The sequence below is a fragment of the Panthera uncia genome (assembly GCF_023721935.1).
Source record: "Panthera uncia isolate 11264 chromosome B2 unlocalized genomic scaffold, Puncia_PCG_1.0 HiC_scaffold_25, whole genome shotgun sequence".
Taxonomy (NCBI): Eukaryota; Metazoa; Chordata; class Mammalia; order Carnivora; family Felidae; genus Panthera; species Panthera uncia.
Genome location: NW_026057581.1, coordinates 16,991,262 through 17,011,674, shown reverse-complemented (window position 1 = coordinate 17,011,674; position 20,413 = coordinate 16,991,262). Strand labels below are relative to the sequence as shown.

At 44.2% G+C, this 20,413-nt stretch overlaps 1 protein-coding gene and 1 long non-coding RNA gene across 2 annotated transcripts in view; one reads left to right on the top strand and one right to left on the bottom strand.

Annotated features, from left to right (window-relative positions):
- The window catches only part of LOC125939580 (uncharacterized), a 256,118-nt gene that overhangs the window by 52,750 nt on the left and 182,955 nt on the right, over nt 1-20,413 (bottom strand). The gene's annotated exons all lie outside the window — the stretch shown is intronic.
- GCNT2 (glucosaminyl (N-acetyl) transferase 2 (I blood group)) overlaps nt 1-20,413 on the top strand; it is a 32,920-nt gene that overhangs the window by 9,760 nt on the left and 2,747 nt on the right. The window contains exon 2 of the mRNA XM_049655058.1: nt 15,835-15,927. Coding sequence (XP_049511015.1) covers nt 15,835-15,927 — 93 coding nt within the window. The remainder of the gene's footprint in view (nt 1-15,834; nt 15,928-20,413) is intronic.

Here is a 20,413-nt window from a genome sequence, read left to right as displayed (position 1 = left end):
AATGATTTGCTGAAAAGTGAAACTCTTTGTATCCAACTTAAACTTTTAGGATATGTTACATCAACCAGACTAGATCTTCTTCTTCCTCCTCCTCCTCCTCCTCTTTTTCTTCATCTTCTGTTTCTTCTCCTTCTTCTTCTTTTGTTTCTTCTCCTTCTCCTCCTCCTTCTTCTTCTTCTTCTTCTTCTTCTTCTTCTCCTCCTGTTTCTTCTGCTTCTGTTTCTTCTGCTTCTCCTTCTTCTCCTTCTCCTCCTCCTCCTCCTCCCCCTCCTCCTTCTTCTTCTTCTTCTTCTTCTTCTTCTTCTGTTTCTTTTTCTTCTGTTTCTTCTTCTTCTTCTTCTTTAATTTTTTTTAATGGACAAAGCTGAATCTACAAATTCTGTAAGCATTAGAAGCAAGAGTCAGAATAATGATTGCTAACAATGTCCATTCTCTTGGCCTTCCTCTTTCTGTAGGGAAGATGGGTAGAGAATGTTACTAAGAGTAGTAAGCTGATTGGTGACATAGACTGTTCATGGGCAGTGTTTAGAGATGCTTTTTTTCATCTCTTGTGGCTACTGTATACTGCTTCCTCTATTTAGGAAAAAAAAAAAAAAGGCCAAGTTGACCGTCTATTTTATGAGTCCCTGTATGTTTGACTTTGGAAATGACAAAAGGAAAAATTTTGCCTTCAGCTAAATCTTAATGTATTTTCCATCACAAGTCCTCGTAGAACCTTCTCTGTTGGGTTTAATTATCTTGTTAATTTTTCACATATGTCATTTAATCTGAGATTCCCCAGGTTTCAAGCTTCTGAGCTTTGTGCGAGGTTTCTCTCATCTTGCAGGACAGTGTGGAGGGGAGAATACAGACTTAGGCATCCCAGCCTTGTCAGCTTGTAGGACACTAGCCGAATGACTTAACCAAACTGAGCCTCAGTTAATTTTGGTTTTAGGACATTGGAGACAGTTGGGAAGGTGTTTGGGAATTTATTAAAAAGTAAGAATTGTATATTGGGCAGTTCTGATTCAATTTCCCTCCCCCAAATACATAATACATATATATATGTATGTATGTATTCTCCAGATACATACATTTGTGTGTGTATATATATATGTATATATACATACGTATGTATAAATATGTATATACACATACATATGTATATATCTGGAGAATAATGCATTTCACAGCATTGGCTATGACTTGCTAGTATTTCTCTTCAAAGATGTTTGTAGAAGAGCCGGAAGAATCTCTGGGTGGCCTCTAAGGATGAGGTCTTGGATGACCCCAAAAGACACTCAAGGATTAGAACACATAGGCTCTTCAGATTCCAGCCACTGAACCATGTAAGAAAGGCCAGTGACCTACATATGCACATTACAAAATTATCTTCTAGGTTCTAGCCTCTTGTCCTTGATTAACTGGACTTCAGTCACTTCATCTCTTAGAGCCTCGGTTTCCTTCTCTATAAAATGAGGAAATTGAACTGGGTGATCTCAAAAAAGTTTTCCTGCATTATTTTGCTTTAACTCTGGAGCATGCAGTGGAAGGAGTAAAAATTTTAGAGGCAGACAGGCTTAGGTTTCAGGTACCTGGTGTATGACCTTGAGCAGTTACGTTATCCTATGTGGGCTTCAATTTACTCATATGTAAAATGGAGACAATGCCGATGATTTACAAGATAATGGAGAATGTTCCTCCCAGCTTGGCCATTGGTGATTCTATGACCAATTCCATCCCTCCCCCCCTCCTTCCAGTGGGATTACTGGAACAATGGCCTCTGGGCAGTGAATTTCTCTCCTTGTCGCAGTCACCGTGTTCTTGTCTAGATGCCAGCTACCACTCCTGCCATGACTTAATGAAACTCAGGCCAATCGCCTTAGGCAGTGGGGAGAAGTGATTTTTGTACCATAAAATTCTGACCACATGAGGATATTGGGTACCTAGTACTAACACAATATCCCCATTTGCCTGGCTGTTTTAATATAGCACATTTCTCCTTGTTTCTGGAGGGTATTTGGGGGGCGTGCCTATAAATGCTGAGCGAGACAGAGGCTGGGTCGTGTATGAACTGTGGGGGAGGGGAAGAGGCTCTCTGGAACCAGACTACTTGGCTTCGAGTGCAGCTTTGCAGATTCCTAGTGTATACAATGTGAGGCCAATTATGTAATCACTCTGAATTTCAGTTTCTGTATTTGTAAAATGGGGACGAAAATAGTACTACCATTATAAGTAAATTACGTGTCATAATATCGGTTGCTGAAAATGTCGCATGGTGCCTAGTAAGTATTAAAAACTGTCAGGGTTTTTTTGTTTTGTTTTGTTTTTTGATTCCACCCAATCGTCCGCATTAAGAGACAACAGGCTCTGGGAGAAGGCAGTTTCCCAAGATGCAGAGGCTTCTGAGATTACTACCAAGGATCTGGAAGGTTTTCTAGAACGCAGACAAAGTGCGAGCAGGGGAGAGGCAGAGAGAGAGGGAGACACAGAATCTGAAGCAGGCTCCAGGCTCCAGGCTCCAAGCTGTCAGCACAGAGCCCGATGCGGGGCTGGAACTCACCAGCCGTGAGATCGTGAGCTGAGCTGAAGTTGGACGCTCAACCGACTGAGCCACCCAGGTGCCCCACAACCGTTCTGTTTTTCACTTTCCATACAGTACTCAATCAATTACATGAGAGGGTCGACACTGTATTACGAATAAGTTTTGTGTTAGATGATCTTGCCCAACCGTAGGCAATATGAGCATTCTAAGCATATTTAAGGTAGTCTAGGGTAGGCTTTGAAGTCCCATAGGTTAGGTGTATTAAATGTATTTTCAACTTGATATTTTCAATTTACAGTGAGTTTATTGGGACTTAACCCCATTGTAAGTCAAGGATGATCTTTACATAGCGGGAATGTCACAAACTTAATTGGAAGAATAACAAAAACTGAATTCCACTTTTATTCCAGAAACACATATGACCGACTCACAAAACTTCCATTGTGAGTCCTTTCAGTCAGTCATACAAGAACAGCCTAATGAGCACGTCACAACATCCCAATATGATCTCTTATCAGAACTCATTCAGGGGGCACCTGGCTGGTTTAGTCAGTGGAGGATGGGACCCTTAATCCAGGTTATGAGTTCAAGCCCCACATTGGGCGAGGAGCCTACTGAAAATCAAACAAACAAAAAAACTCATACAGAAGAGGATTTGTCTGGATTTTGTAGATGACTTTAGAGTTTATCTTTTACTGGGCTCCTGGGTGGCTCAGTCGGTTGAGGGTCTGACTTTGGTTCACGGTTTGTGGGTTCGAGCCCAACACTGGGCTCTATGCTGACAGCAGAGAGCCCGCCTTGGATGCTCTGCCTCCCTCTCTCTCTGCCCCTCCCCCACTCACTCACACACACTCTCTATCTCTCAAAAATAAATAAACATTAAAAAAAAGAGTTTGGGGCAGCTGGGTGGCTCAGTCGGTTAAGCATCCGGCTTCGGCTCAGATCGTGATCTCACGGTTCATGAATTCAAGTCCTGAGTCAGGTTCTGTGCTGACAGCTCCGAGCCTGGAGCCTGTTTTGGATTCTGTCCCCCTCTCTCTCTGCTCCTCCCCCGCTCATGCTCTGTCTCTCTCTGTCTCTCAAAAAATAAATAAACATTAAAAAAAAAAAAAGAGTGTATCTCTTACTATGAATTAAGTGTATTAGTTATTGGTCTTGATCTAAATATGTCCATAATTCAGAGTTTCTAAAATACTGAAAATAACGATTGCACAAATGAAAACACCAGTATCAAGTCCTTAAGAATAGAGGCCTCAAAACCTCACAGCTGGATAACTCAGAACTGGCACTTCCATTCCTAAAACGACTCTGGGCGGAGGACGAGAGACAAGGGCAAGGAACTGAAGGGGCCAACGTTTCTTTGGCTCACGTTTTATTTTATCACTTTCCTACACATTCTATAACTTTCTTAAACCGAAAAAAACTTGTTTGATGTTTTATTTATTTTTGAGAGGGAGAGACAGAGCACAAGCAGGGGTGGGGCAGAGAGAGAGGGAGACACAGAATCCGAAGCAGGTTCCAGGCTCCGAGCTGTCAGGACAGAGCCCGACGCAGGGCTCAAACCCACAAATCGCGAAAATCATGACCTGAGCCGAAGTCAGATGCCTAACCAACTGAGTCACCCAGGCGCCCCCACTTTCTTAAACTTTTTATTGAGCTTTTGCATATAGACAAAACTGCACTTATTAGAATTGACCACTGAACTCTCAAACTGATCCTTACCTGAGTAACCATCACAAGAACCCATGTTAGGCTAGTACTCCAAAAAACCCCGGTCACTTCCAAAAGTGACAACCATCCCCACCCCCATAAATTACTTCTGCCTTTCTTTGGGTTGCTGTGCTAATTGCAGCCCAGTGCTTTTTATCCAAATGTTCAGCTTCAGGAGATGTTTCCAGAAGAAATGCTAGGCCTACTCTGTGGCTTTCTGTATTTCTAAAAACAGCTGCAAACTCCATGGGGTGAGGGGGTGGCAGGGTAGGGGTGGGGGGGAGGTCCTCCCCCACGTATCTGGGGCACATCCCAAGACTCTTCCTCCCGTGTTCCTTCTCTTTTGAAAGTTTGTTTAGATGTTTCTCATTTTTGCAGAAGACTACTGTAAACAGAAGAACTACTTGTCCCGTTCTGTATAAAAGATTAGGCTTGCTATAGACAGGCACTTAATTCCCAGAATTGGCAACCTGTATATACACCCCAGTACGTGCAGCAACAAATGCAACTTACCAGGGACCTTCAGCTCCTCTGGACCTGTCTTGGGTTGAAAATAGGGATTAAAATCAGACAAGAGTCCTAAACAGGCATGGTTTTTATTTGGCTGCTTTTACAAGGAATTGGAGGAAACGTTCTACCACTTGCAAATGAATTCTTGATGTACGTCCAACTGGGTGTAGCCTGGTGCCTTGTTTTGAAGGTGAAGAAGGCCCTGTGTCCTGGGCAAGATGAAAATTCGTCTAATGGATTTGCTAAGAACCTCTTCCCAGACAACACAGCAATACAGGGCATGTTATACTCAGTTGATTCCAATAGCAAATGACCCTGACGAGAAATCTTTATCATGTAAGGGAATGGCGCTCTAAACAAACACATCTAAACAAATAGATCACAGAGAAAATTACCATACTTAATGTTCACATGCTGCAAATAACAGAATCTCTCAAGTTTCTAGAATCTAATAAAACTTCAGTCCTAAGGTAACAGTTTTTTGAATTGATAAACTTTAGAAAGCAGTAAACACGTGCATAGGGAATGCCTAGACTCATTTAAGGAAACCCAACCCATATATCTCAATGGTAAAAGCCACTTGTGTAGGGTTATTTGCAATCATTACCCAATATAGGTTAGTCAACTGGTTAATAGGTATGTTGAAGTCTTTTTTTTTTTTTTTTAATGTTTTTACTTATTTTTGAGAGAGAGACTGAGCACGAGCAGGGGAGGGGCAGAGAGAGAGGGAGACACAATCTGAAGCAGGCTCCAGGTTCTGAGCTGTCAGCACAGAGTCCGATGTGGGGCTCGAACTCACGAACCACGAGATCATGACCTGAGCCGAAGTCAGATGCTTAACCGACTGAGCCACCCAGGTGCCCCGCTATGTTGAAATCTTAAGGTGACATGGAAATATTTATTTGTATAAGAAGATACTTTATGAAATAATGTTTTCTTTTTCTTTTTTTAAAAAAAATCCCATGGTTAACATACATTGCTACATTAGTCTCAGGTGTACAACATAGTGATTCAACACTTCCGTACATCATCTGGTGCTCATCCCAAGTGCCCTCCTTAATCCCCATCCCCTATTTAATTCAACCTCCCCAAGCCCTGCTCCTCTGGTGACCATCACTTTGTTCTCAATAGTGAAGAGTCTGCTTCTTGATTTCTCTCTCTCTCTCTTTTTTTTTCCCTTTGCGCATTTGTTCTGTTTCTTAAATTCCCCATGAGTGAAATCATTCAGTATTTGTCTTCCTCTGATTGACTTATTTCACTCAGTATTTCACCCTCCAGTTCCACCTTTGTCATGGCATATGGTAAGATTTCATTCTTTTTTATGGCTGAGTAATAATCCATCATATGTAGATATACCCGTTCATCAACTGATGGATGTTTGGACTGCTTCTGTAATTTGGCTTTATAAATAATGCTGCTATAAACACTGGGGTGCATAAATTAATGTGTTTGCATTTGGGGGGTAAATACCCGCTAGCAGAATTGCTAAATCATAAGGTAGTTCCATTTTTAACTCTTTGAGGACACTGTGCCAGTGTGCTTTCCCACCAACAGTGCAAGAGGGTTCCTTTTTCTCCATATCCTCACCAACACCTGTTGTTTCTTGTCAAATAATGGTTTCGTAATGGTTGTTACCAGTAGGTGTAGGATGGTGTGGTGTTTGGGTTTTGTGTTAACTTCTCAGTTTTGTTCTTTGTGCTTTTACGCATTATATGAATCCATTCCCATAACCAGGGTTCAATTTTTCACCAACGATAGGATAATATTTTTAAGAGGACAAGAAGGAAATATTCACAAGGCAAAGGTGCCACGATGACTAATTTTGGGCAGCTGGAACATAACTGGTCCCTTTGGAGTGTTCCGTACTTTTAGAGTCTCTAAAACTTTAACTTGCTTTCTTTGGTGAAAAAGAAAATCTCTCCTTACTGAGGCATAACGCGTGGCATTTTAGAAGCTAAAAAGTCTTATCCCTATGAAGGGATGTTCAATAAAATATTCTGTGAAAAACAGGTGCTCTCAACCCTGGCTACACCTTAAGATTATGGGGACGTGTTGAAAAACATTAATGTCTGAGCCTCACCCCTGACCGCTGAAAATGGGAGACCAATTTAGGAATTCCCCCGAGGGTGGCGGGACAGCCAGGTGTGCGTGGACAGCGATGCATGATGAGGTGGGCAATGTGAAAGACGAGGTCTGGGAACCCACTTTTACAAACTATGCGTTGACAGGGCCAGGTAGACAATATGAGTGAGTGAAGCATGGTGGGGAACAGGGCAGTAGGAGAATCCCTGGCTTCTCAAAGCCCCAGTGAATTGTTGTCGAGGGACACTGGCAATCTGAACTTCCGTGGGGAACTTTTTTTTTCTTTTTCAGTGTTCAACCCACACTTCTGTGAGGGTCGAACCAAACAGGCCTACGATCGATCGCATGCGGCCTGTGAGCGGCCAGTTTGCTGTTTGTAGTCTGGGGGCAAGATGGCAACAGTCCTTCTGCGTCACGGTCAGTATTCTGGCATCGCCCTGGCCTGAATGTGACCTATAATGTGGTCCGAGTGGCCTGAATGTGATCTATAATTTCGGTTCTGGTGAGCTCGCTGGGGCGAGCTGCTTGATTAGCGACCATCCAAAGCAGGAAATTAAAAATGCTAGTTGAGAGTCAAGCTTTTGGGAGAGGAGATAAATGTTAAACTGGGTCCAGGGGGAGCAGAAGCAGCGGTAAAATGAGAAACGGAGCGAGGAGAGAAAATTCTAGTAAGAGGTAGAATGGGCACCCACAGGAGAGGTTTGGGATGATGGCCAAGTGTGAATTTGCTTTCATTTGTCGGGGATGAGTGGTTGGTGGGTTTAGCATCTCCAAGTGGCTTGAAAAAACAGACACAGGGCAGACAGTTCAAAGTAATCCGACACCTCCCCTCTTGAGGGGAGGGTTCGGGCTACTCATAAAAATATTAATAAATATATAATTTCTGAATACTCTAGGCCAACAGCTCCAAGGACATCTCGTTCATAGCTCTACCCTCAGCATCTATTCTAGAACATAGGAAGCATTCGGGAAAACTGAATAATTGGGTGAATTATCTTGAAACAAAATCAACAAGGTATTTAGCACATCCACACTCCTGGGTAATTCACTTAAATTTCCCAGGCTCTAGTTTACATGGCATGCCAATGAGAAGGAATATATTAAAATATTGAAACATACTAAAATTTCTAAAAGCCTTTTGAGTCTAAGATTCCGGTTTTTTTAAGGGCACCTGGGTGGCTCAGTCAGTTGAGCATCTGACTCTTGATTTTGGCTGAGGTCATGATCCCAGGGTCATGGGATCGAGTCCAGTGTAGGGCTGTGATAGCACAGAGCCTGCTTGAGATTTTCTCTCTCTCTCTCTCTCTCTCTCTCTGTCTCTCTCCCTCTCCCCCTCCCCCTCTCTCTCTGCCCTTCCCTCCAGTTTTTTCTCTCTCTCAGGATGGATAAATAAACATTAAAGAAAATAAAATAAAATTCTGGGTTTTTTTTTCCTTTACTCATTTCATCTTTTCCTTTTACAACCAAAGGTGAGTCAGTTTGTTGGCAATTATCTGAGCTGAATGCAGTGATGTTGTTTTAAGGATACTATGCCATTGTCTCAGACTGCAGAGCTCTAGAAAACATCCACCTGAAACAAAGCAGGATCTCTTTTAGTAAGTTTGTGTGTTACAGATCCTAAGTGATTAATGAACAACCAAAAATGTACCTTTTTATGGCTAAATATGACCGTAATTAACAATGAGACAAAAAGGCTACAAGTTACTTAGCGGTGTATTTCCCACTTACTAGATAATTTTCCGTTTTGTTGTTGTTGTTGTTGTGAAAGCGAATCACCACTGAACACTGTGCATCTTTTTCTTTTGTTGCTTTATTCTTAAAATATTCACAAGTACAATTCCTAGGTCAGCAAAGCAGATAAGTCTTAGAGGTATGTAAATAAACTCATTAAAAATATAAAAGCAGTACCATTGAAGAAAGTTTTATAAACTAAAAACTATATTGTCATTTTACATGCAAATATTTGTTCGTGATTTTATTAATAACGGACAATTTTGTGCTCTCAGTCAGGGGCAGTTTTGCCCTCTGGGGGACATTTGGCAACATCTGGAGACGTTTTGGGTCGTCATGGGGGTGGGGGGTAGGGAGTGGGGAGTAGGAGGCACAGGGATGGGGACTGCTTTGTAGCATCCGGTGGGTAAAGGCCAGGGATGCTGGTATATATACATCCTCCAGTGCACAGGATGGGGAGCCCAAATTATCCAGTCCAAATGTCAGTAGCGCCGAAGTTGGTAAACTTGCTTCTGGTTATAGTAAAGAAGCAATCTCTGCCACAGCTACCCTGTCCCCATGATTTTAATAGATTATGTTTTCAACCATTTATTTAGTTAAGTATGCCAGGCACTGTGCTAAGCGCAACACATACATTATTTTATTTAACATTAACAAAACCCCGTGATTGAAGATTAGTGTGTGATGTCTTATAGAGATTGCCTAACTGTTCAAGGTCACCCGGCCAGTAATAGCAGAGATAAGGACTTGAAATGTTGACTCTGACCTGAGAGCCTGTGATGTTAATCATTATGTATAAATAATGTCAAAATAAACACCTTCATATATAAATACTTAAAAAATGATTTCCTTAGCTTATTGTGAAGCTATTGGTTTAAAGGGCCAAAGGGAATTGAGGGCGATGGTGACTTTCCCCACGTATTTCCAAAGTGATTTTCCAGAGTCATGCCGATTTACGGCACCATCATTAATTGTGAGAAAACCCTTGTCTGTACATTGGCATTAGCATTGACTTTTGACACGTAAAAACAAAATTTGGTAAGTTGAAAAGTATACATCTGAGCTTAAGGAGTAAGCAGTTGCTGGAATTGTTACCACATGGAGGTCTCCAAAATGAGGCCAGCACTGCCTAAGAACAATAAGGAGAAAGTCAAGTCAATATAAATAAAGTTTGCATTTCAAAGAACCATGTTCATTTATTCAACAAATGCAGTTATTTGACTAATAATGGCTAAGCTCCAAGAAAAACAGTCTTGGTTACTCTGTAAACTTATCTCAAATCTTTTGTTTACATTAGCCTATGAAGAGCAAATCAGAGAATTGGATTTTATAGTTTAAGATGGTTCCTCTGATAACATTGGTGTATTCTGTTTGCCCCGTCCTAGAAATAATGCAAAATAGACCCTTCCTAGGACGCTTAAGAATGGAGGGTAGACTTTATCCATAATACCTCATAACTACCCTCCCAGAATCCTGCACAATAATAATCATCATAACAGCAGTAATAATGACACAGTCATCAAGTAAAGTGTTTTTATTTATGTTTTTTTTTTATTTAAGGTTTATTATTTATTTTGAGAGAGACAGAGACAGCAAGAATGGGGGAGGGACAGAGAGAAAGGGAGACAGAAAATCCCAAGCAGCTTCCGCACTGTCATTACGGAGCCTGATGTGGGACTCAACTCATGAAACTGTGAGAAAGTGACGTGAGCTGAAACCAAGAGTTGGATGCTTAACCGACTGAGCCACCCAGGTTCCCCCAGTACAGTATTTTTAAAACAGCACTATTTCCCATTTAGTGGTTCCAGAAATCACTTGAGTCGGTTTTGACCAGAATTTTATTATGAAAAAATAACATAAAATAAACAAGTGCCTTACTTACATGTAATAAGCCTGAGTAATTTGCGAAACTTTCATTTACTTTACATATGTGTGTGTGCATATGATGATATATGATTGCTTTGGGGTGCCTGGGTGGCTTAGTCGATTAAGCATTTGACTCCTGATTTCTGCTCGTCACGATCTCACAGTTGTGAGTTCGAGCCCCCCTTTGGGTTCTGCGCTGACATCTTGGAGCGTGCTTGGGATTCTCTCTCCCCCCTGCCTGGCTTGTGCTCTCTCTCTCTCTCTCTGAAAATAAAATAAAATAGTTTTTCTGTAGATTGCAATCTAAAAGGTTGAAAAATCAGAGCTCCTGAGTGGCTCAGTGGGCTAAGCGTCCCACCTCTTGATTTTGGCTCAGGTCATGATCTCATGGTTGTGAGATCAAGCCTGGAGTCAGGCTCCGCACTGAGCTTGCTTGGGATTCTCTCTGTCCTTCTCCCTCTCTCTCTCCTGTGCTTACATGTGTGCGCGCTCTCTCTCTCTCTCTCTCAAAAAAATAAAATAAAATAAAATTCTAAAAAATGTGTAAAAGGTTGAACAACCACTGATGTGATCTATGCTTCATTTGAAAGAGAGACTATGTGGTGTTAAATGGTTTTCCAGCATACATAGCTGGTTAGCAACAAAGCTGGGATAATAATTAAGTTCCCCAATCCCAGCGGGAAGGCCAGTGTGTTCCATGGGGAGGGGGGTGGTAGATGATTCTGCCTTGGGTCAATCTCTGGGAGAAAAACAGGAAATAGTTATGCTTAGTGGACACTTTTAGAAGAGAAGGAGCATCTGGACGTTGGCCCAAGTGATGGGATCAGTAGCTTTGGGGTCTCCATGTATGTTTTAACCCAAGGCCCCTTCAGTTACTGAATAGTGGTCACATGGCACATTTAGACCATTCAGTCTCTTGCTTGCCATTATCTCCTCAAAATAATAATCAAGCGATGCCTGCAAAGTATTCACATTGAGCTGATATTCGAGCTGTGACCAGAAGTCTTGTTGAGGGTCTTATCACTTGCCGAAGCTAGTTGCACCAGTAGGACGGATGTGGAGAATAAGTGATTGGTGGCCACTTAAACAATTGCTGGAAGGCAAACTGAAGCTGGTTGGCCTTGGCTGAGAGAATTGAATAAGTACTTTTTGATATCAAGAGGTAGAACATGATTACACCTTAAAGTACAGTGGCCTGTTGGAAAACCAAGGTAGCAAGCAGGCCTGTCCTGTCGACACCCAAGCTAAACGGTCCTACCGCCATCCCTGAAGACCGAGTTGAGGGGCAACCCTTGACCATGGGCACTCATTGACCCCTTTAACATTGACTGAAAATCCCCGGTGGGCCAAATGCTGTGAAGTCAAGGCACAGTGCAGACTGGTCTTCTGTTCAACATGGCTTCTCCTCACACGGAGGAGGCTGATCATCTCCAAGAAAGTGACTTGAGAGGTCTTCTCAAACGCATGTATTCCTGGCCATGGGGACGAGTTTGTTAAATTAACCAAAGGATGGAAGGTACACAGTACGAGATTCCTTCCCAAGGGCAAAGTGTGAGGAAAGGGGAGAGAGAAGCTAACTGGAAACCTGCTGAAGGCTGAGGGAGGGACTTCAAGGCAAGGAGACACAGGAGCTCTGTCTTCTTTGCAATGTCGGTGAAAACCCAGGGCTTCTCAGACTTCCTCATGTGCCAGGATCCTCTGGGGATCTTGTGAAGATGCCAATTCTGGTGCAGGATGTCTGGGTGGGGCCTGGTAGTCTGCATTTCTAACAAGCACCAAGGGGGTGCCCAGTCCGACAACCACCACACTTGCAACGCTAGGGGCTCTGCCCACTCCTGCCAGTTATTCCTGTGTCTCAGGAAGCATTCTTTGCAAGAAAAGACAAAATAGAATTTGACTTTGTCCGTCTCCTTTGTTCTACTTTTTTCCTTTCAATTTTTTTTTTCATTTTATGTATTTGAGACAGAGAGAGCGCGCGCGCGCGTGAGCTGGGGAGGGGCAGAAAGAGACAGTGAACGAGAGAAGCCCAAGCAGGCTCCACTCAGTGCAGTGCCTGACTCGGGGCTCGATCCCACAACCCTGGGATGATGACCTGAGCCGAAATCAAGAGTCTGACACTCAACCAGCCAAACCGCTCAGGCGCCCCTCTCCGATTCTATTTTTCAAACTATAATTTTTGTAGGCATGAATATGAGTAGTATTTAAACAGGCATGTTGGAGATTTGTCATTAAATAGAAAGTATAGAAGTTGAGGTTTATAATTTCATGAGCAGGAAGTTCACATGTGCTATGTGTTTACTCTAAAGACATTAAAGCAGCCATTATGGGGCGCCCGGGTGGCTCAGTCGGTTAAGCATCTGACTTCAGCTCAGGTCATGATTTCACAGCTTGTGGGTTTGAGCCCCGTGTTGGGCTCTGTGCTGACAGCTCAGAGCCTGGCGCCTGCTTCCCATTCTGTGTCTCCCATTCTCTCAGCCCCTGCCCTGCTCACCCTCTGTCTCTCTCTCAAAAATAAATAAACATTAAGGAAAAAAAAAAAAAAAAAAGACAGCAGTCATTAATTGTAAATGTCACCATCTTATCTCTAAAATAAGGAATGTGTTTCTGAGGAAGAGTCAGTTTTTGGTGAACAGTATTAACGAAAAGGAGAGGGAAAAAATATCTCATTTTGTAAAAAAAAAAATGTAATGTAAAGGAGGGTAGGGACTTTTTCTCGTGGCAATGCATTCTTCACCCTCTTCTGCTATAGTTATTTAATCAAAATAGACTCATAAAAATCACATCCATGTAGGGGCACCTGGGTGGCTCAGTCGGTTGAACATTCAACTTTGGCTTGGGTCATGATCTTGTGTTTCGTGAGTTCAAGCTCAGGTCAGGCTGTGGGCTGACAGCTCGGAGCCTGGAGCCTGCTTCATTTTCTGTCTCCCTCTCTCTCTGCCCCTCCCCCCCTAAAAAAAAAGTTAATAAAAACAAATAAACAAACAATCATAAAAAAATCACGTCCAGGTCAGCTAATCTTGCTGACACAATTAAATATACCAAATTATCTCTTTGTTTTCTGGACGGCCCTCCCCCCAACCCCCAACTCAACCAAGGCAAGTTTTATTCTGAATTCTTTTAAAATGTGTACTAAGAACAAAATAAAGAAGTTTCTTTTGGGAAAGGCAAATGCTAAAGTAGTTTTTAAAGTAATAAATGCAAATCAAAGCAATAGGAAAAATTATTACTTAATAAATACTGTTTTTCTTCACTACTCAAGATTTATAAGCAAACTTTTCAAGTTTGGCAACAAGAAAAAAAGAATCAGTCTTATAGTGAGCCCTTGGGGGTAAGGATTCATGCTATTTACAGGAAAGGCTTGCATAATTTAATTTTGGTTGGGAGACCTTGGTACAATTCTTGATTCAGAACATCATATAATTATCATGTGACATCAGGGCAGAAGAACAGAGCTTTTTTCTTCTGAAGATGCACATTTTTATTAGTGTTTTTAAAGAGGAAACATGTTTATGTGCCCAATCCACTTAAACTTCTTGAAAATTATTGGTCTTGCCCAGTTTCTTTTTTCTTATGAAAAAATACTTATCATCTTGAGTAAGTTTTTGTCTAGTTAGTATGTGTATTAGTTTTCTATTTGCCATTGTAACAATCTACCACGGACTTAGAAGCTTAGACAACATAGATGTATTATGATACAGTTCTGTAGGACAGAATTCTGACACAGTCTCACCAGACTAAAACCAAAACATTGGCTGGTCTCCGTTCCTTTCTGTAGGGTCTGGGCCTTTTTCAGCTTCTAATGACCGTGGTCCTTACCCCATTCCTCTACCTTTAAATAGTAAAAAAAAGACTAACTCTTTACCTCCCTCTTCCACTGTTAAAGACCCTTGTGATTGCATTGCACTGACCTTGATAATTCAAAATAATCTCCCTATTTTAAGGTCAGCTGATTAGCAAACTGAATTCTCTTTCACCTGTAACATAACATATTATCAGGTTCCAGAGATTAGGACTCGGACTTCTTTGAGCATATGTCGAGGGGAGTGGTATTATTCAGCCTACCAGATCTTGTAGGGAGGGACTGTTACCGTTTGGGTACACATGTCATACCTGTGTCAATACATTAGAATCACATTCAGATTGCATTGCGCACTGGTGAAAATTGCCGGAGCTCTTATGAAGCAAAATATTTCTTCTTTTGTTGTATTTGCATTTGATTCCCACGTACTTATTTTCCAATAATGGGAACCTTGGGGTAAAACTATTCGATAGGAGTAGGCAAAAGTTACTGAGATGGAGAGGGTTATTTAAAATAGTTTAGCACAGTGTTTCTCAAATGGGGCAGTTCTGCCCCCCCACCCCCGACCCCGGGGACATTTGGCAACACCGGAAGATGTTTTTAATGGTCACAACTGGGGGGCGTGTACTAGTGGCATCTGGTGGGTGGAATCCAGGGATGCTGCTCTCTTACAATGCCCGGGAGAGGCCCTACAACAACGAATTATCCAGCCTAAAGTGTCAATAATGCCAAGGAGGAAAAGCCCTGCTTAGCAAGATGGTGACCTCTAGAGCTGTCCTCTCCTCTTTCCAAGGCTTCTTACTTTTCAGAGGTGAATCCGGTAACTAATTGGGTAGTGGGTCGGCAACTAAACGTCTGGCCAAAAGAACACCTGAAAGAAATAGAGAAGTTGGGGAGGTCAGGGCACACCAGTCTTCCTAGGAAAAACTCAAAGCTCACAACTTCCTGCTTGGGGTCAACTGTTCATCTTCTTTGGGTGACCGGCAATCACGTCTTGTCTCCTCTCTCTCTGTTCCCAGGGCCTCACACAATGCTCGGCAACACCAAATGCTCAAGAAGCACTTTAACAAATAAAGAAGGATCGTGTGTTAAGGGATTTGTTTGAGTTTATATGTAGTAAGCAAGATATTTCCCTTCTGTATGCCTCATACTGCAAGTTCACTTAATTAGTGCTTAGCACCTAGGGTAGCCTGTTTCCTGAGCTTTCATTTTAAGATCGAGGTCACATGGAAAGTCCGAAATAGCTGTGATATTAGGATTGAAAGTGAATTCAGCTCAAGGCCATTGAGAGATGACCCAAAACTCCTCAACTTGTCCATCTGCATTACGGTTTCCTGCTACGGTATTTCTTAACCTCTATTTTGCAGGCTTGGGCACACATTATGAAAAAACACCTATATGTGCGTATGTATTTTTACTGGTAGCAAGGCAGAGCTCATAACCACCAGCTACTCACACCACGAGCTTCTGAGGTCTTGCACCAGTGATGGAAAATCTAACGCGAAAGATAACGTAGTGAAAAAGTGAACATGATGTGGAGGCTTCACTGATGCAATCGACACCCTGCTGTCTTGGTTCTCATGTCTGCTTTTCTCCCTTATCAATGTTCCAGGTGTCCCGGGCTCCATGCCAAATGCGTCGTGGACCGGTAACCTCAGGGCTATAAAGTGGATGGACATGGAAGATAAACACGGAGGCTGCCATGGTGAGGCACTCACTTCACTCTTTGAGGCCACACTGCTTGTTGGTGTTGGCATGGAGGTAGCTGTGGAATACAGGGGTTCTCGCGGAGAGAACTGCTTGTGTATTTAAAACAATCCGAGTTCCCGGAGTAGCTAGAGGCTTGAAGACATGGGCCTTGAAAAGGAGACTTCGGGGTCTCGCCGACATGCTCCAGCTCATGATTCCTGAGGGGGTTGAGAGGTGGGCTCGACTTATAATGGTATTTTCTTGCTAGTTTCTGCTGTCTTCACATGATTTATTTCTCTTTCTTTTGGGAGTGCGGTGGTGAGGAGGGGAAGTGGTCAGGATGAGAAGTGACGTCATGGTCTCACCACAGACCCAAGCAGGCTCCACGCTGCCAGCACAGAGTCCAACACAGGGCTCCAACCCGAGAACCGTGAGATCGCGACCTGGGCCGAAACGCAGAGTCGGGCGCTTAACCGACCGGGCCACCCAGGCGACCCTGCGATAGAACTTTCTAAAGAAGTGTTTTTATCAGCCCTTGGCATACGTTCCATTCACACTGTCTGGTACCTACTCAGCATGGTATTCATTCACTAGGATGAATGACCGGATGGCTTAAATAACAGGAACTTATTCCCTCCCAGTTCTGCAGGCTCGAAGTTCGAGATCAAGGTGGCTGTAGATTTGGTTTCTTCTGAGAGGTTTAGAGATACCGCCTTCTTCCCGGGTCCTCATGTGGTCTTCTTTCTTCTGTGTGCGTCTCTGTCCCAATCTCTTTTTATACTGACACCACCCATATTGAATCAGGGCCCATCCTGTGTGACCTCATTTTCACTTGATTTCCTCTTTAAAGGCTCTGTCTCAGATTTACACCCCACCCCCTTCTCGTGTCTTCCTGAGGTCCCCATCCGCTGAAGATGGTAACACGCTCTCGTCCCGTACACCCTGCTCTTCAGCGTCTTCATCTCTTTACCTTAATCAGCCCACATTTTCCCCAGAGGACATCTCCCGCCCCCTGCCTGCATTCTCATCACAGCCTGCCCTCCTTGGAGCAGGAAGAGAGTGGAGAGAAGGTTGCTTTGCTCTTTGATCTCTGGGGGACTTCTTTAGAAAAGAGACCATGGCCATTAGTCGAGGTCCCAATACTTGAGATGTGTTGCCTTTTCCACAGTCCTCCTGTAACCCTGTCGTCCTCCCTGTGGGACTGCTGTGGTCACCTGATCTGCTTCTCCACCTCCTCTCCAGCTGTAACACTGGAAGACTTCAGCCGCCACGGCAGGGACCCCTGTGACGTCATTACTTTGCGCCTCTGGCCTCTACCACGGAAGCTTCTGTTCTGTGTGTCAGCACCAAGCCCTGCCCCTCCCTAGAACCTTACTCTCATTCTCCTTGTCCTCACCTGTATCCAGGCCCTACCCCATAGACAAGGTACCAGCTGGTCAGGTTTCCATTTTTATAGGGACCTTTACTTATCACACGACAGGTGGGCCCATGAGAGTAGCTCCAAGCCAGGAACCTGCAGAGGGTACACAGCTTGGGTAGCCCAAGCCTCTGAGACAAATGTCTCATTTTTCTTCTCTTAGTGCCTGTGATGCCGATGAACATCTGAAAGCCTGATATGGTTCCGAACCTAAAAATAGTTTGTCCCCCAAACCACTAGATGGGGAAAAGAAAAGACATAACCCAGAGGAGGCAGAACAGTGCTTGCAAGTCTGGAGTACAATCCGGACCTTTCCCCCTTGGTCGTGAGTGGTGGATTTGTTCCAAACCCGTGGATGCGCACCAACTTTATAGGCCCTTAGAATCACAGAGAATACTCTAGCTCTACGGTCTGGAACTTGGAGCTCCCATCTCTGGTGACAATTTCTTGTTACTCGGCTGGTTTTCTTCACTGACTTACAGACTTTATATCTTTACTGTCTTTCTCCCCAGAACAGAAGTGAAGCCCCAAGAGGGTTAGGATTTTTGACCAATTTGTTTATTGCTATATCCCACACCTAAAATGTGTTGTTGTTTGAAATGCGTTTGCTTTATTATTATTATTATTATTTTAAGTTTACATATTTATTTTGAGAGGAGGGGGAAAGAGCAGAGGGAGAGGGAGAGAGAGAATCCCAAGCAGTGTGGGGCCCGACGCGGGGCTCAACCCACGAACCTTGAGGTCATGACCTGAGCCGAAATCAAGAGTCGGTTGCTTAACCGGCGGAGCCACCTAAGTCCCCGATGTGTTTGCTTTTTTAAAATTGGGATTGGGGCGCCTGGGTGGCTCAGTCGGTTAAGCGGCCGACTTCGGCTCAGGTCGTGATCTCGTGGTCCGTGAGTTCGAGACCTGCATCGGGCTCTGTGCTGACAGCTCAGAGCCTGGAGCCTGTTTCAGATTCTGTGTCTCCCTCTCTCTGACCCTCCCCTGTTCATGCTCTGTCTCTCTCTGTCTCAAAAATAAATAAGCGTTAAAAAAAATAATAATAAAATAAAATAAAATTGGGATTGCCAGAGTTTCAACGGTCCCAGCTTCCTCCTTCTGCTAGCATCCTTCTGAGGACTCCTTTTCCAGCCTCTATACTGGATCAGCCGTCCCCTGCTGTTCTCACGAACAAACCAGGCTCCCCTGCCATTTGACCCTACAAGGCCAACTCACACATGGAATCACTTCCACCATCTGCTTTTGGCCATTTGTGTTTCCCTGACCAGAGCATTGCTGGGGACTGTTCCAGAACTGTCCCGGTGCCCTTCCCGACGTACTTCTTTTCATCTTTCCTGCTTGCTTTGAACTCTCAATCCTATGCCCAAACGGCCTTTCGGACCCCAAAAGGTAACAGTTTCAACCTGAGGAAGAACTTTCAAGACACGTGACCCAAATCCCCTTACCGGATTGTCATGCCGTCCCCTTCCACCATCTCAGGGTATTTTGGACACATGCTTCTCGTTGTTCCTTCCTGTCCCGAGAAGGAAAAGTCACCCATCCCCACAACCAGGGTCCCCATCCGGGGTCTCGGTTATGTGCGGGTTTCCCTTAAGGGATCCCCTTGTTTTCTTGCGTCCCAGTGGTGCCCTCGTGCTGGCCCTTTTCCTTCTCCTTCAGTGTCATGATCGCCTGTAGCCTGAAGACCCCGTTGTCTGTGAGCCTCTAGTTCACGCGCCCTGAAATGGTCTCTCCACTTTGTTTTCTTAAGCATGGGTGTCCTTATGCACCTGCATTCCGTTCTCACTCCCCAGTTATCTCCGACTGCCCACTACTCTGGCTTCTGTCCCCCATCCATTTCCCCTCTCTATTGTGCTTCCTGCCAGCTGTATTAAATGAATCACGATTAATGACATTAATCCTGTCAGCCTCTCTCTGTTCTGTTTCGATTACCCTTCCTTTCCCACTCATGCCAACGCCATGAACTTGGAACCAGCTCTCTGGTCTATGTTATTACTGTGGCCTCGTGGTGGATTTCTAACTGTACCCTGCAAAGCTCTGTAAAACTAATGCTGCTAAAGCCCAATTTACCCTCTGATTCTTCCATTCAAAACTCTTCAAAGACTCTCCCTATTTATGGGATTAAAAAAGGCCCAGCCCTTCAGTTTAAGTCAGTCAACCGTAGTCTTTCCAGTGCGCGCCAAGAAACCTCTAGAAAAGAGGTTCAACTTCCTCCCATTCCTTTTCTAACCCCCTTGCCAACCAAATTCTCTCTTGTAGAGAAAATCTGCCCCCTGCACATTTTCCCCAAATGAAGCCACCATCCATGCCCCTGATGCCACCTCCCCCCGCCCCCCCCGCCGGCCAAGTTCTGTCCTTCCACTAACTCTCCACTCATTCGTCTCCATCCTTTCATTCAACAGCTATTAATTTAACACCTAATACTTCCCAGGAACTGTCCCGGATGCAGGTTGGGACAGAGAGGACAGCAAAAGGGCCTCCGGTTCCAGCTCTTTGGACCTTCCATCCCAGGCCAGGGAGAAAGACAATAAGCCAAATATTTGCGTTCGTGGCCCTGACATACCAATCTATCCGTTGGCAGTGAGAGCCAAGAGAAAAATGAATTGGGGAAGGCGGAAGGGGGTCAGAGGAGGCCTCCCTGAGAACTCGGCCTTGAGGCAGATACCTGGGGTGGTGAGAGAGGGAGTCTGCGAGAGGTCTGGCGGAAGCTGACGGAAGGGGGCTGCCTGGGGAGGAAGAACTATGTGGATTCTCAGGTAGAACATGCCTGGTGTGCGGTGGGGGGGTTGGGGGGCGGGCAGCAAGGAGGCCACTGCGGCCGGAGTGAATGAGCAGCGTTGGGAAGCATTGTAATCAGGTGAGCAAGGGGCCGGAGGTCAAAGGCCAGACTCAGGAGCTTTCGATGCCATTGCTGGGATTTGGGCTGTGCGTGCACATGAGATGAGGCGACATCATGGTGTGCTTGCGAGCAGAACAGTCCCCGTGGCCGTGGTGCTGAGAACATACCAACAGGCGGAGGTGGGGACAGTAGAACCCAGTTGTTATTGTGACAGTTCTGGCAGGAAGATAGAGGTGGCACAGG